The sequence below is a fragment of the Carassius gibelio genome, chromosome B15 (genome assembly GCF_023724105.1).
Source record: "Carassius gibelio isolate Cgi1373 ecotype wild population from Czech Republic chromosome B15, carGib1.2-hapl.c, whole genome shotgun sequence".
Classification (NCBI taxonomy): domain Eukaryota; kingdom Metazoa; phylum Chordata; class Actinopteri; order Cypriniformes; family Cyprinidae; genus Carassius; species Carassius gibelio.
The window spans coordinates 8,295,158-8,309,382 of NC_068410.1; the positions used below are offsets into that span (position 1 = coordinate 8,295,158).

At 34.4% G+C, this 14,225-nt stretch overlaps 1 protein-coding gene across 7 annotated transcripts in view; it reads left to right on the forward strand.

The window, feature by feature from the left end:
* The window catches only part of LOC127972725 (neurobeachin-like), a 247,688-nt gene that overhangs the window by 231,669 nt on the left and 1,794 nt on the right, over nucleotides 1-14,225 (forward strand). For 5 of the 7 annotated variants that reach the window (XM_052576455.1, XM_052576458.1, XM_052576460.1 and 2 more), the window contains 8 exons: nucleotides 3,047-3,136; nucleotides 5,431-5,623; nucleotides 6,874-6,945; nucleotides 7,279-7,434; nucleotides 7,548-7,718; nucleotides 12,367-12,468; nucleotides 12,561-12,757; nucleotides 14,060-14,211. In XM_052576455.1, coding sequence (XP_052432415.1) covers nucleotides 3,047-3,136; nucleotides 5,431-5,623; nucleotides 6,874-6,945; nucleotides 7,279-7,434; nucleotides 7,548-7,718; nucleotides 12,367-12,468; nucleotides 12,561-12,757; nucleotides 14,060-14,211 — 1,133 coding nt within the window. The remainder of the gene's footprint in view (nucleotides 1-3,046; nucleotides 3,137-5,430; nucleotides 5,624-6,873; nucleotides 6,946-7,278; nucleotides 7,435-7,547; nucleotides 7,719-12,366; nucleotides 12,469-12,560; nucleotides 12,758-14,059; nucleotides 14,212-14,225) is intronic. The other 2 variants (XM_052576457.1, XM_052576459.1) reach the window with 1 other exon arrangement.

Genomic DNA, 14,225 nt, shown 5'->3' on the forward strand with positions numbered 1-14,225 from the left:
TCCTCTCATCTCAGTTGCACTAATGATTATTTATGTTTGTTTCACTGCTTTCATTGTGCTTTGAATTCAGTGTGAAAAATCATTTGCGCACCATTTCATTGAGAACAAATTTAGAAGTAATGTGAATGAAGAATAATTTTATTATTATTATTATTATTTAGTGGTAACTTTAAAGTGAAATTGTTTGAAAAAAAGAAAAGTTAGAAGTCATGTAATATTACACATTTGTAATCTATGTAAACTAATGCTTTCAAACGATTAATCACGATTAATCGCATCCAAAATAAAAGTTTTTTTTTGTTTACATAATATATGTATGTGTGCTGTGTAAATATGTTTGTATTTATTATGTATATATAAATACACACACATGCATGTATATATTTCAGAAAAAAATATCTTATTTTTATATATTAAAATTTATTTATTTATAATATGATTTATATGAATATAAATATAGACATGTAAATACATGTCAATATATATATTTATATATATATATATATATATATATATATATATATATATATATATATATATATATATATATATATATATATATATATATATATATATATATACTGTATGTGTGCATATTTATATATACAGAACACACATATAACAACAAAACCTTTTATTTTGTATGTGATTAATCGTGATTAATCGTTTGACAGCAACATTCATTTTTTTATTTTATTTAGAGTTTAGAATTCCGAATGGTTCCAGTTCAAATCTGAATCAATTATATTTAATTTTTTTACAGTACATATCTAAACATTCTTAAATCAAGACTTGAAAATCAGAATGACATGATATTATAAGAAAAAAAATCTTAAAAATAAAAATTTTCCCCTTTCTTTTCTTTCGCTGACTCTCTCTATTTCTCTCTCGCTTTTTTGCATAAAAATCTTGTTTTCCATTTGAATGGAGTTTACTTTTCTTACTCCTTGTTTTTCTTGTTTGACATAATATCTTAAGTCTGTTTGTATTCTTAAGTGTATCTTGATTTAGTCATGTTTACTGTAGATATTTTTACTGGAAGACAAGACATACTAAGTAAGAGTGCAGATCATGTGACAAGTTAAACATGCAGATCTGGCCTATGTGGTGACATGGATAAAGCAGACGTTTGATCTGACACAAGCGTCCAGACTTCAGAGCGCTGAGGGAGAGCTGTTCTGTTAGACTGTGGGAGGCACTCCACTCGGGAAGGAAGGATTGATGGGATCAGAGCCTCAGAACAGCCGAGGGGAGCTTGTAGGTGTCTGTCAATGCTACCGTGCACAGTGGCACACACACACACACACACACACACTCTCCATACACATATACCCAACCTATCAATAACCAACACACGGCAACATTCGTCTGTCAGCATTACATAACGTGAGACGTTATGTGTGTGTGGAGTGAAAGATGAATGGGTTTCTGCCCTTCCTTCAATGTTATTTTACTCTTATGGCTCATATCGCATAAAAGGCAAAAATAAATCTTACTGTGTAATAGTACCATTAGGTCAAGTAAACTTTTGTAAAGGGTTTTAAAAAAGTTACAAATTCCCAAATACTCTAGAAAAGTTTTGAGTCTGTAAGGTCTCAAAATGCTTTTAAAAGCAGTCTCACGCCAATTCTGCATTTATTTGATAAAAAATGCATTAATATTGTAAAATATTATTACAATTTGAAATAATTATTTCAACTGTATAAAAATATATTAAAATGGTTTTTTTTTTCAGCAGTCTTCAGGGTCTGATGATCCTTTAGAAATCATTCAAATTTGCCTCTCAAGAAACATTTCTTATTTTTATCAGTGTTGAAACAGATGCACAGAATATTGTAAGTGGAAACTGTGATACCTTTTTTTATGATTATTTTATGAATAGAAACTTCAAAAGATCACCATTTACTGTGAAGATATATATTTTTTAACATTATAAAAGTCATAACCATCCTTTCTCAATTTAATGCAAATTTGCTGAATAAATGTGTGTGTGTGTGTGTGTGTGTGTGTGTGTGTTATCATTTATGTCAGTTGCCCAGTTATGAATTTAACAGTTTCATGTGAAGCTACGAGTTGTAAACTAGGATACTTTTGAAATGCATTAAAATCTGAAAAATGTAAATGTTCTTTTGCAAGAATTGAAAATTAAGGATTATTAGAATTGTCTACAGTATATAGTGCGTATAAGAGTATTATCATATAGGTTATTTTGTACATTTATTTTATACAGCTTCTACTCCAGTTTTGTACAACTTTAACTCTTGAAACTTGATATTGCAGGCAGCACTACGCCATTTCGTGCTTCCTTATCAAGTTTCTTCTGATGTTCTTCATTTGTAAGTTGCCTTAGATAAAGCGTCTGCTAAATGCCTAAATATGAATTACATCATAACCATTAATAAGTCTGCCTTAGACACAAAACAGGATGTAATCATTCACATTACGGTATTATCTTTCCTGTGGTGTGTTTGTAATCTTTAATGCATCATTAGTATTAGTACTATTATTAATAGTACTGTTCCTATTGTATATTGTGAGAGTCAGTGTGTGTGTGTGTGTGTGTGTATGTGCTCTTTCTGCCCTTTGTCTCGGGCACAATAACATCTAAGAGGGAAGGTTCTGCCGCAGTCTTGGCTGTGCGTCAGTCCAGGTTAACGTCTGCTTGCCGAAGGGGGGTTCTACATGGGCCCTGCTCCTGGAAATGGGAACGGTTAACTGAAGCATGTTAATAAGGAAAGGCTTGTCTCTTCCATACTAACACTTGGATGACTCTGCAGGCTTTGAAGGGGTAGGGGGGTAGTTTGGGGTGGGTTTTGGAACTCATGGTCACTAACCAACCCCTCCCACCCCCCACAAAAAGCACCCCTCCACGGCAAGGCTGGCCTGAAGGGGGTTTGCTTGCATTGTCAAGTAGCGCATTGACCCATCACTTTGATGCGTATCAATACTGACAGCCCACTCTCTTTCTCTCTCTCTCTCTCTCTTTCCTCCCTCCATCTATCTCATCCTCTCTTTCCTCTGTATCTTTCTCTCTCTTTTGCTGCAGGCCACGGAGGCTCAGATCCAAAGTGTTGGACAGACGCCATCTCAGTTGCTCATCGAGCCACATCCTCCCCGTAGCTCCGCCATGCACCTGGTGAGAACAGCGTGTGTTTGAGTGTGTAATAAAATCAGTGTGTGTGTGTATTTGTTGTGTTTTTTTTTTCTGCCCAGCAGTTGGGAAGTTATTATTTTGAACAAGGGCAGTGACGCATGACCTTCGGACCGTTCCCCAAAACCCAGCACAACAGTCTCTCATCCATATGTCCAGAACTTTTGCAGCAGGCAGCCATGTAGCAGTTTAGCACAATCAGCAGTGTGATAAGTGTCAAAAATACTACACTCAGATCTATTACTTTAACTGTGTTAGTATTTTTACCAGTAAAAATCAAGTTTATCATCACTGTTTTTAATGTATTGTTGTATTGAACACACAACCCGAGCAATGCAATAATCATTTGCTTTTTGCTTCCTCTCATACAGTATGTAGTGTTGGTGAAGCCAAAGTTTGTTTAGATTGTTCATGAAATCATAATTCATTTTTAAAATATTTACAATATTCAAGCTTTATTTCAAAATTAAAATTACAAATGACAATTTTTGTAATTATATAAAAAAAAAATTGAATACATAAAATACACACACACACACACACACACACACACACACTCGTGAACATAATCCATGCCATTTCCATTGATTTCCTCTTTTTAATTGTACTGTAGGCTTTATCCAGTTTATAGTGTTCTCCTTACTTGCTGCTACTTCCAGGTAGTCACTGGTTGTGTACAACAACCTGCACAGAGCCACACACACATGCACTAACACAAATACATGACACACAGACCTGCCATATTTACAAGAGCTCACAACTCCATCACAGAGACTCCTGGGATAGTTGTGTCAGGAGAACAGTGCTCTCTACTGGCCTTATAAGTCCTCACACTTCAATACTAATCATTCCCGTCTCAATCAAGCATCTGTCATAACAATCAGACTGGAGTTTACAAAGTGAATGTAGTAATGCTGTCAATACAAGATTTATAATTAGCGCTTGTTTATATTTCTAAGTAATTGTGTGCAGCCTACTGCTATAAGTTTCACCGTCAAAGTTTGTGGCTGCCAAAGATGTCCATAATGAAATGCTCCACAAATCAGTGTAAAACACGTTAAAAAAATATATATATTGCAGATTTTTACCACTGTAACGTCAATTTAAAGTGTTTTTATCCAGACTATATTTTTTACTATATATTTTACTATATTTTTGGGGTCAGTAAAAAACAAATTTCATCCTCCCACTTTTAATGAAACATAAATTACACTTTTTTCGGCAAGAATTTTTCAAGAGTAAATAAATCTTGATTTAAATTCAAAGAGACTAGATAGTCAAATTGTTTTGAATAGTTATTCACATTCGTATACTTATATACACATTCGTAAACAAAACGATGTAAACATTATGGAGCACTAAATACTGCGCTGTATGTTTCATTCATACTCTCGTCCTGAAAATCCAAAACGGTTTTAGAGAAGTAATAATAACAGCAATCGCTGGAGCTAAGCCTCATAAAAACTACATAAACTTTTTTGATAATGACACGTGAAGACAATAAATTAGTGGATTTGCGCCACTTGTCAAGGACTCTGTGTAGTAACAGCTGCTCTATGTGAAATCTCTCACCTGATGGAATTTACCGCTGATTAGAGAACTGGCTTTTTTTGTTTGTTTTTTAAATCATCTCCAGTCTAGGCATAATAAATAAATGAAATATATAAATAATGCAGAGCTAAATGACAAGTCATTTATTACAGTACAGAAACTATGAAATATATTTTCTTAATCTGATTAAAAATGGAAAAGGTGTTTGTAGTATATAACCCAATCAAAAAATTATGAAAATTATGAAAATATAGGCAAAAATATTATACAATACAGATTATTGGTTATAGTCCAGCAGTATATTGAAGTTATATTGATTTTTTAATGCTGAAAATTCCACTTTGCCATCATAGGGATAATTGAATTTTTAAAATAACATTGAAGTAGAAAACAGTTGTTTTTAATATTTAAATATTCACAATAATAATATTTCACAGTATTACTTTTTTACTGTATTGTTGATCAAATAAATGCAGCCTTGGTGAACATTATAGACTTAAAAGATAAATCTTACAGACTTTTGAACTATATATATATATATACTCTTTTTTTAAGTATTTCTTAAACTTCTCCCTGACTCTCCTCCTAAACTACCACACACAGTCTATCCTCTGTTTTCCAACACTTTTTCTTAACCTCTTTCCTCTTTGCTAACAACCTCTCCTCGTCTATTTCTCCCTCCCCCCTCTTTTCCATCCTTCTCTTCCTTTGCTTTCTCTGTTCAACAGTGTTTCCTTCCGCAGAGTCCGCTCATGTTTAAGGATCAGATGCAGCAGGACGTCATCATGGTGCTAAAGTTTCCCTCCAATTCCCCCGTCACTCACGTGGCCGCCAACACGCTTCCGCACCTGACCCTCCCCGCCGTGGTCACCATCACCTGCAGCCGGCTCTTCGCAGTCAACCGCTGGCATAACACCGTGGGTGAGTGGGAATCTCTGTGTGTACTAGCTAGCCAGCTGATAGCTTGATTTCACCTTCAAGCCAACAAAAAACAGCTACATTCCACATGTTACCACTTGGACATGTGTGAACAACATTACCCAACTAGCCGTTCCCCCGGAGCCCCCCTCACCTGCGGGTCAGAGGTCCAGCGCTGTGGCGACGGGCTTAATTAGCCTATCACAGACTCTCCTTCACATTACACCTTCCCAGCTGTCACAGCAACACATAGTGATGTCAGGACCAAACGTGGCAACCTCGCTCTCTCACACTACTAATGGCTGCAGCTGCAGGACCAGCCCTCTCCAGCCGTGAGTGTGTGTTGGTTCCACCAAATAATGAACACAATGAGGCCGCCACACTGAGCGCAAAATGGCGGTCTGTGCCTGTAGGCCTGCCTCAAGGGTGCTATAGCTCAGGCCTGCCTGACACGGGAGAGGGAGAGAAATCAATAAGCACCATGGAGATCTGACTGGTGGGTCTCCATAAAGCCCTCATGTCATGTGGGACGGGGTCAGGAAGTGGACTTGACTGTGGCGGCCGGGCAGGTGTTTGTGGAAAGAATTTTGTGGGGGTGTCGGCAAAACTGATTTTATTTCTCAGGATTTTCGTTTTGTTTTCCAGTACAAATATTTTAAAATAGTAAAAAAAAAAAAAAAAAAAAAAAAAAAAACCTTGACCCTTTAACACTAGCACTGTCTATTCTATTTTAATTCTATCTGCTTGTTTTCTTTTTTTTTTTTTACTTACGGTAACACTCTAACACTAACTCTTTCTTTCTCTTTGTATTCTGTCTGCTTGTTTTCTTTGAATTTATTAATAAAAAATAATCATAATAATTTGACAATCATAATAAACCATACCTCTATTATGTTTCTATTCTATGCCATAAGATAACAAGTCTTGTTTTCAGCTTTTTTTATATGTCAAAATAAGCTGTTTATTTTTAAAACAAACAAACAAACAAAAAAATGTCATTCCATGTATTTGTTTTACCCCATTTTTTTTTAGCATAGAGTTTTTAAGCATTACTTAATTTGTATTATTTTATTTGTATTTATTTGTAAGAAGAAAAAAAAAACAAGTAAATATATCTTGATTTGAGAACCTTTACCTAGATATATTCACTGAAAAACGAGACAAAAGTACAGTAAGACAAAATAAAGAGGAAGGGGTTTTCCAGGTATTGAACGGTGTGTTTTTGACTTCTTTTATTGTCGGTGTGTATGCAGGTCTTCGAGGAGCTCCGGGATATTCACTAGAGCAGGCCCATCACCTTCCCATCGAGATGGACTCACTGATTGGTGGGTTTGACATTTTTTGCTGTTAAAATACTTTCTTCTATCCCATTCATTACTAATTTAAGTAATCTGTTTGTACAGTAGATTCGTTTCCATGAAAAGTGTAGCACTGTGTCCCTCTATTGCTCAGTTTTGAAGAATATCCCATCTAAATCGACAAAGCATCTTTGATTTATCCTATAGCATGACTTTGTAGTGAGACTATCCATTTGTCGGCTTGATAGCAGATGTGGGCAGTGTCACATGCTTAAGAAGACCAGAAAAGATTCTCTGGTCTGATGAAGCTCAACTCCGAGCATCATGTTTGAAGGAACTCTGTGACCATGTCTCTTCCAGCTAACAACTCGGGCACAAACAAACGACAAATCACTGACCTGGTTGACCAGAGCATTCAGATCAACACTCAGTGTTTTGTGGTGACGGCTGATAACCGCTACATCCTGGTGTGCGGTTTCTGGGACAAGAGTTTCCGTGTTTACTCTTCAGACACAGGTCAGTGGCCAATCAGTGGCCAAGATACTGTATTATTGTTTAATGGTCTGACCAACATATTTGCGCTTTGAATTATGAGGGACAAAAGGTAAATGCTGTATGTTTGTTTGCAGGCAAGCTGACTCAGATAGTGTTCGGTCACTGGGACGTGGTCACATGTCTGGCACGCTCAGAGTCTTACATCGGGGGTGACTGCTACATTGTGTCGGGATCCAGAGATGCCACTCTGCTGCTCTGGTACTGGAGTGGGCGGCACCATATCATAGGAGACAACCCTAACAACAGTGAGTAGCAACTAAACCTGACGGAATAGTTCACCCAAAAATGAAAATTTGCTTATTGACTCAGCCAAGATGTAGATGAGTTTGTTTCTCCATTAGAACAGATTTGGAGAAATGTAGCATTATATCACTTGCTCACCAATGAATCCTTTGCAGTGAATGGGTGCCGTCAGAATGAGAGTCCAAACAACTGATAAACAACATCACAATAATCCACAACACTGCAACAATATCTTGTGAAGCAAGAAGCTGCTTGTTTGTAATAAACAAATCCATCATTAGTATGTTTTTAACTTCAAATTGCTGCTTCTGGCTAAAATATGAGTCATTATTATTATTGGAAGAACTATTCCTTTGAGCACAATTACCTCAGTATTCAGCATACTACATTATACAATCATGCAAGAACGGACATTAATATTAGATGTTACATTAATAATGGAGGAGATTATAAAAGCTCACACACTAGGCAGCATAATATTATTTTTTCATTTTTATATTAATCACTGTACTAACAAAAACTATAATTGCATAACAAATGAAGGCATTACAGCTCCTAATTGTTCCAGGATCCCTTGCTACAGAATTCAGAAAGCTGTTTTTGTAACAAGAGCTGCAAACATGTTAATAAGAAAAGCAGTCTGCACGTCTGTGCTTGCTTTTGTGTGTGTTTTGCAAAGATATCTGTGCATTTGCACCGCTGATGTGTGTTAGATGTATTGTCCTTGTTTCTACATGTCATGAGCTGTGGTTTAGGTGAGCGTGTTCTCTAATTAACTTCAGTGATGCTCAGACAGTTCATTAAGGGTTTCAGCTCGACTGCTTCCAATTAGCGAGGTACAGCTCCGCTTCTGTTTTCAAAGCACAGGAAACAAAACTCCCATGATATTCACACACAACTGCGTACTGTGTGCCCTCACAAAGGAGACTAATGGTCTGTAAGCTTGAAACTGGAGGGAATTACGAACAAAGAACTATTTATATATAATGAGGAATAAACCTAACATTGTTAACTTTATCAAACTCATATTGCACCAATCTAGTACCAATCTGGTGTCATTGTGTCATGCAATATAATAATGTAATGATTTAATTGGCATTTAATTACTTTTTGAGTCTGTTTTGAATAAAACTAATGAACATGTTATGTAACAGCTGGAATTTATATTATAATAATTTATTATTAATTATTAATAATACTTTATTTATAATAGTTTGTAATTTGTAGTAGTAGATGTCCAAAATTGGCATCAAATGGATGATGTCTTTCCACTAAGAAATAAACAGTTCCCTCTAGTGGTGTATTACTGAATTATTTTGGGGAGCACAATATAATGTAATAATAATTATTGACATAAGCTAATAATGACAACAGTTTTTTGCAGCATTCTTAAATAAAGTTAATGTTTGGTTACAAATTAATTGTAGTTCACTATCATTCAATTCGGTTATTAACACAATAATGTAAAAAGAAAAAAGTTCAATAATATATACTGTATACAGAATATGCATGTGTGTGGGTGTGGGTGTTGTACTAATTTAACTAAATTAAATGTACAAATTATTAACAAATTAAATGCTGGTTGATGCTATTTCATGGTTATTTCATTATTTTATATATTATATATTTCATATACATTTAATTGTCAAGACTTTTTTTCTTTTCTTTATTTTGATCTTACTTTTTTATAAGTATGCAGTAAATAACTGTTTTTGCAGGAAAGACTTTGACCTGAGGGAACATTTTCACAGTTACACACACATGCACACTAAGGAGGAATGCGCTCATTTAATGCAGAAGTATTTTATTTTCCCTCATTATATATTCCAGACTTACCCATAATTCTTTGAGGTTGTTAAAAACGATCTCAGTGTAGCGGTAAAGAAAAACAAACCCTCATCAGCATGTGTTTTTGTGTTAATGATAAGTTCAGGAGTGCTTCATCAAGCTTCCCCGCACTGCACTTTTTTTCATCCGTCTCTGAATTGAGAGTGTCGGGACAGGAACATCCATGAATATTCAGCAGATATCCCAGTACCGGCCCTTGAGGCACTCCGACATGGTGTAGAAATTGATTTCACAGTTGCCCGTGAAAGCCGGAGTGTGTCTTAAATGTGCAATGATTAAAATCCCGTCCGGCTCAATCAAGGGCCCGGTGCTTCACGACCCCAGCAGCCGTTCTCCAATTTACACCTCTTAATTGTGTCGCTGTACCGCAGGGGTTCAGTGCAAAGGTTTAGAAGGGCCCGGGTGCAGAATGATTAAATCTTTTGTGATGAAGGTGATCTGAGATCTCCCGAGGGATCCGGTGCTGACACACGTCCCCACCCAGATCACTGACAGCTGGGCTTAGCGCTGTCAGACGGGCCCCTGTGGAGAACTCATATTGATCAAGGCCTGACTAACCTTTGATTGCTCGCCAACTTTTAAAAAAACATCTGGATTTGTAGCGGTCATTCTATTGATTCCTGGCTTCTTGTAATAGTGGTCTGCATGCTAAGTAATGGCATGTGTCTTAATTATGTGGATGTTAATGAACTTAGTGTTAATTAAAAATTAAAAAGATCTCGATTAATGGGATGAACCTTCTCTCTGTACTATATTATTAGCTTTGTTTTAGAAATCCCACTGCCTGTACATATGTAAAGTCAGGATTTTATCAACAACTTTATGGTTTCAAAAAATCAAGAGTCAAACAAAATATTTCTGTTTTAAGTAAATGCTGTTCATTTTATATTCTGCAAAAAAAAAAAAAATTAACCAACCCCAACTTTTGAACAGCATTGTAAATTTAGTCCTGTTCTTCACTCAATAAATGCTATTAAATATTTTACTTCCAGACGTACAATCTGACATGTGACTACTTTTATATTATCTTATAGCTTTATGGTATTAGTTACTACTTTGTATGGTTCTTTATGTTATTAATAACAGCAGAGAGAAGTGTGAGCAGCATGTTATTTAGATTCATTTAAATGTGTTTAGAACATGAGCACAAGTAAATGATGACACAATTTTCAATTTTGGATGAATTAATCCTTTAAACCATAGAAACACACACACACACACAAACACAAACGCCTTCTCCGAAAGCAATGCTTAATCCATCTGGAAACATAATGTTGATCCCCCGGCTAATAATTACTGTTTTGCTTCCTCACTGCACAAATCAAGGTAATTACACCACAGGCCCCGTTTTCCGTACGCATGAATTGCGAACAAATATACAAGAGTCTTCAAGCGTGATGCTACAGACCCAGGAGGCCGAGCAGTTTAATGACTCTACCTGTTATTTCTCAAATGAACTGCTTTGGAAATTGCAGTAGTGGACCTTATAATATGCAAAATGTAGATTTGAAAGGGATGTGGATGTATTTCCCACTTTTCATATCACATCTCGGTTGCTGTGTTTGTTTAGACGCAGATTTTACAGACTTTTTCTACTTTTTCCAAAATGAGTCCTTTCATGGCAGTTCAGTGACCCGTCCAGCTGGTGCTGAGGTGCCACAGGTGTCTTTAAACGACCTCATATCACTTCTTCCCTCCCTCTCATCCATCATGTGATCATTCGGAGGGGATGGTTCCTGAAGAAGATGTTCTCCTGGCCTGCTTTATTGTGGTTTCAACACATCGGTTATATTGTCTGTCTAGTATTCTTACTGGATTACCTTCCAGGCAGAAACAGATCGATTGGTTTTGGTTTATATGCATCGCAAGATTCAGCTAAAGAAAAAAAAAGGGCTTTTATAGCTGTTTAATAAATTGTTAATTGTATCTAAATTGATCTAAATGGATCCAAAAGTAAAAGACAACTAGTGAAAATGCTTATATTTTTTCCCATTTATCTTATTATTATTATTTTGTATTTAAAAATCCTAAAAGCATGATTAATGAAAATGATTCTATTTTTCTATTCAAAATTTTTTTTATTTCTTTTAGGAAATTATTTACATTTTAGTTGTATCTATTTTTATAATCATCATCATTTTATATGTAAAAATCCTAACAGTTTAAGACCACTAATGAGAATCTTATATTTTGCTTCTATTTATCTATATATAATATTTTTTTTTCTATTTTTGTTTTTGACACATTTTTATTTCTTTTAATATTCAAAATCCAAAAAGTCAACATTGTCACAAGTCTATACTTCTGTATTTTATTTTAACTGTTTTATTTTGTCATCTATTTTTATTATTTATTTATTTTGTATTTAAAAATCCTAAAAAGTCTTAGGCTAATGAGAATGCTTAAAAATTTAGTTTTTAATTTTTATGATAGTATTTGTAATTTTGTTATAGCTATCATCATCACCATCATCATTTTATATTTTAAAATCCTAACAGTCTAATGATCATATTTTATTTTGCTCTTTTATTTATATGTATATATTTTTCCTGTTTTTAGCATTTCGTACTTCTTTTAATATTCAAACTCATGTTTTTTTTCATATATATATATATATATATATATATATATATATATATATGAAAAGAAAAACTTGATTTTGAATTTTTTTTTTTTTTTTTGGTAAAAAACACCTCCTATATTGAAATCCTGTATATTTTCTGTTGTCTGTCTTATGTTGTTGTGCTGATGTTTACTGGGTAATATGTGTGTGTTTGTGTGTGTTTCTGTGCTCATTTGCAGGTGATTACCCAGCTCCCCGTGCAGTTCTGACCGGTCATGACTATGAGGTGGTGTGTGTGTCAGTGTGTGCTGAGCTGGGAATTGTAATCAGTGGAGCAAAAGGTGAGTGAGAGAGGAGCATTGTGGGATATGAAGTGAAGAGGCAGTGTGTTTTTCCTCTATAGTGTCTCTTATCAGACACATCTGTTTGTCAGAGGGGCCGTGTCTGGTCCACACCATCACTGGGGATCTTCTGAGGGCCCTGGAGGGCCCCGACAGCTGTGTGCTTCCCCGTCTGATCTCAGTGTCCAGTGAGGGTCACTGTATCATCTACTACGACAGGGGTCAGTTCTGCAACTTCAGCATCAACGGCAAGCTACTGGCCCAGATGGAGATCAACGACTCCACGCGTGTATGTTCTCAGCTCTGTGCTTGGCCACACACTTCCTGTCTGTCAGATTGCATTTCTATAGCAATGCCTCAGTTTTCTCATTTCTGTTGCAGCCACATAGTTTGTTGAGTAAAAAAAGATGAATTCTTAAAGTAAATTGTACTCAATTTTTCACTTTTCAACATTATAAAATTGTACACAGTTATTTAAATTCCAGTTTTTTGGGGTAAAATAAATTGGTGGTCTTTTAGTTTGATGTAGATGCATTATTATTATTATTATTTAATATATTAATATTAATCTCTATTTAATTTTTATTATTTTAAATATTAGATCATTTATATTTGTGCATTAATATATTAGTTTAGAATAATAACAGCATAGTATTTTAATAATTTGGAAACATATACATTTTAGAATATGATGTAAAAATAATATTTTATAATAATTAAACATTTTATTTAATACATTAAATAAGTAAGAACAATTGTAAAATTTCATTTTATTTATCATTTTAATATTTCATTTATTATTATGAATATATATATATATATATATATATATATATATATATATATATATATATATATATATATATATATATATATATATATATAATATTACATTTATCTATTTAATTTTTTTATTAATTGTTTTAAACATTACATGTATGTGCTTATATATAATTTTATAATAATAAAATAATATAATAATTTGGAAGCATATAGAAGTTTTGTAAAAAAGAATATTTTGTAATATAATGTAACAACTGTATTTAATACATTTAATAAGTAATAACAATAGTTATATTTCATCAGTATTATTTTTATGTTAATTATTATTATATTTAGCTTTTTTATGAAGCATCAGGGTTGGTAAGATTTTGTAATTGTATTTATTTATTTATTAAAGTCTCCTATGTTTGCCAAGTCTGCATGAATTTCTTCTAAAAAAACTGGGAAAACTAGTATTGTGAAATGTTATTTCTTCTTCTTATCAATGTTGAAAACAAATGTGCGGCTTAAAGATTTTGTGGAAGTTACGAAAAAAATTTCAGTATGTTTGCTGAATAGAAAGTTCAAAAGAGCAGCAATTATTTGAAATACAAATTTTCTAACATTATGAATGTCTTTTTAATAGAAGCATTATTTGGTTTAACGTGTCGTTGATGAAAAAATATATAACTTGCATTCTTTCTTTCTTTCATTCAAAAAAGAAAAAAAGAAAAAGTGCGCCCAAACTTTTGAATGGTAGAGTAAGTTGCTAAAGTTAAGAAACCAGTACTCTGACTTTCCTGAGCTGTATTTCCTACTCTTTTGTCAGGCCATCCTCCTGAGCAGTGATGGGCAGAATCTAGTGACTGGAGGAGACAGTGGGGTGGTGGAGGTCTGGCAGGCCTGTGACTTCAAACAGCTGTATGTCTACCCCGGCTGCGACGCCGGCATCCGAGCCATGGACCTGTCACATGATCAGAGGTCAAACTCAAGTT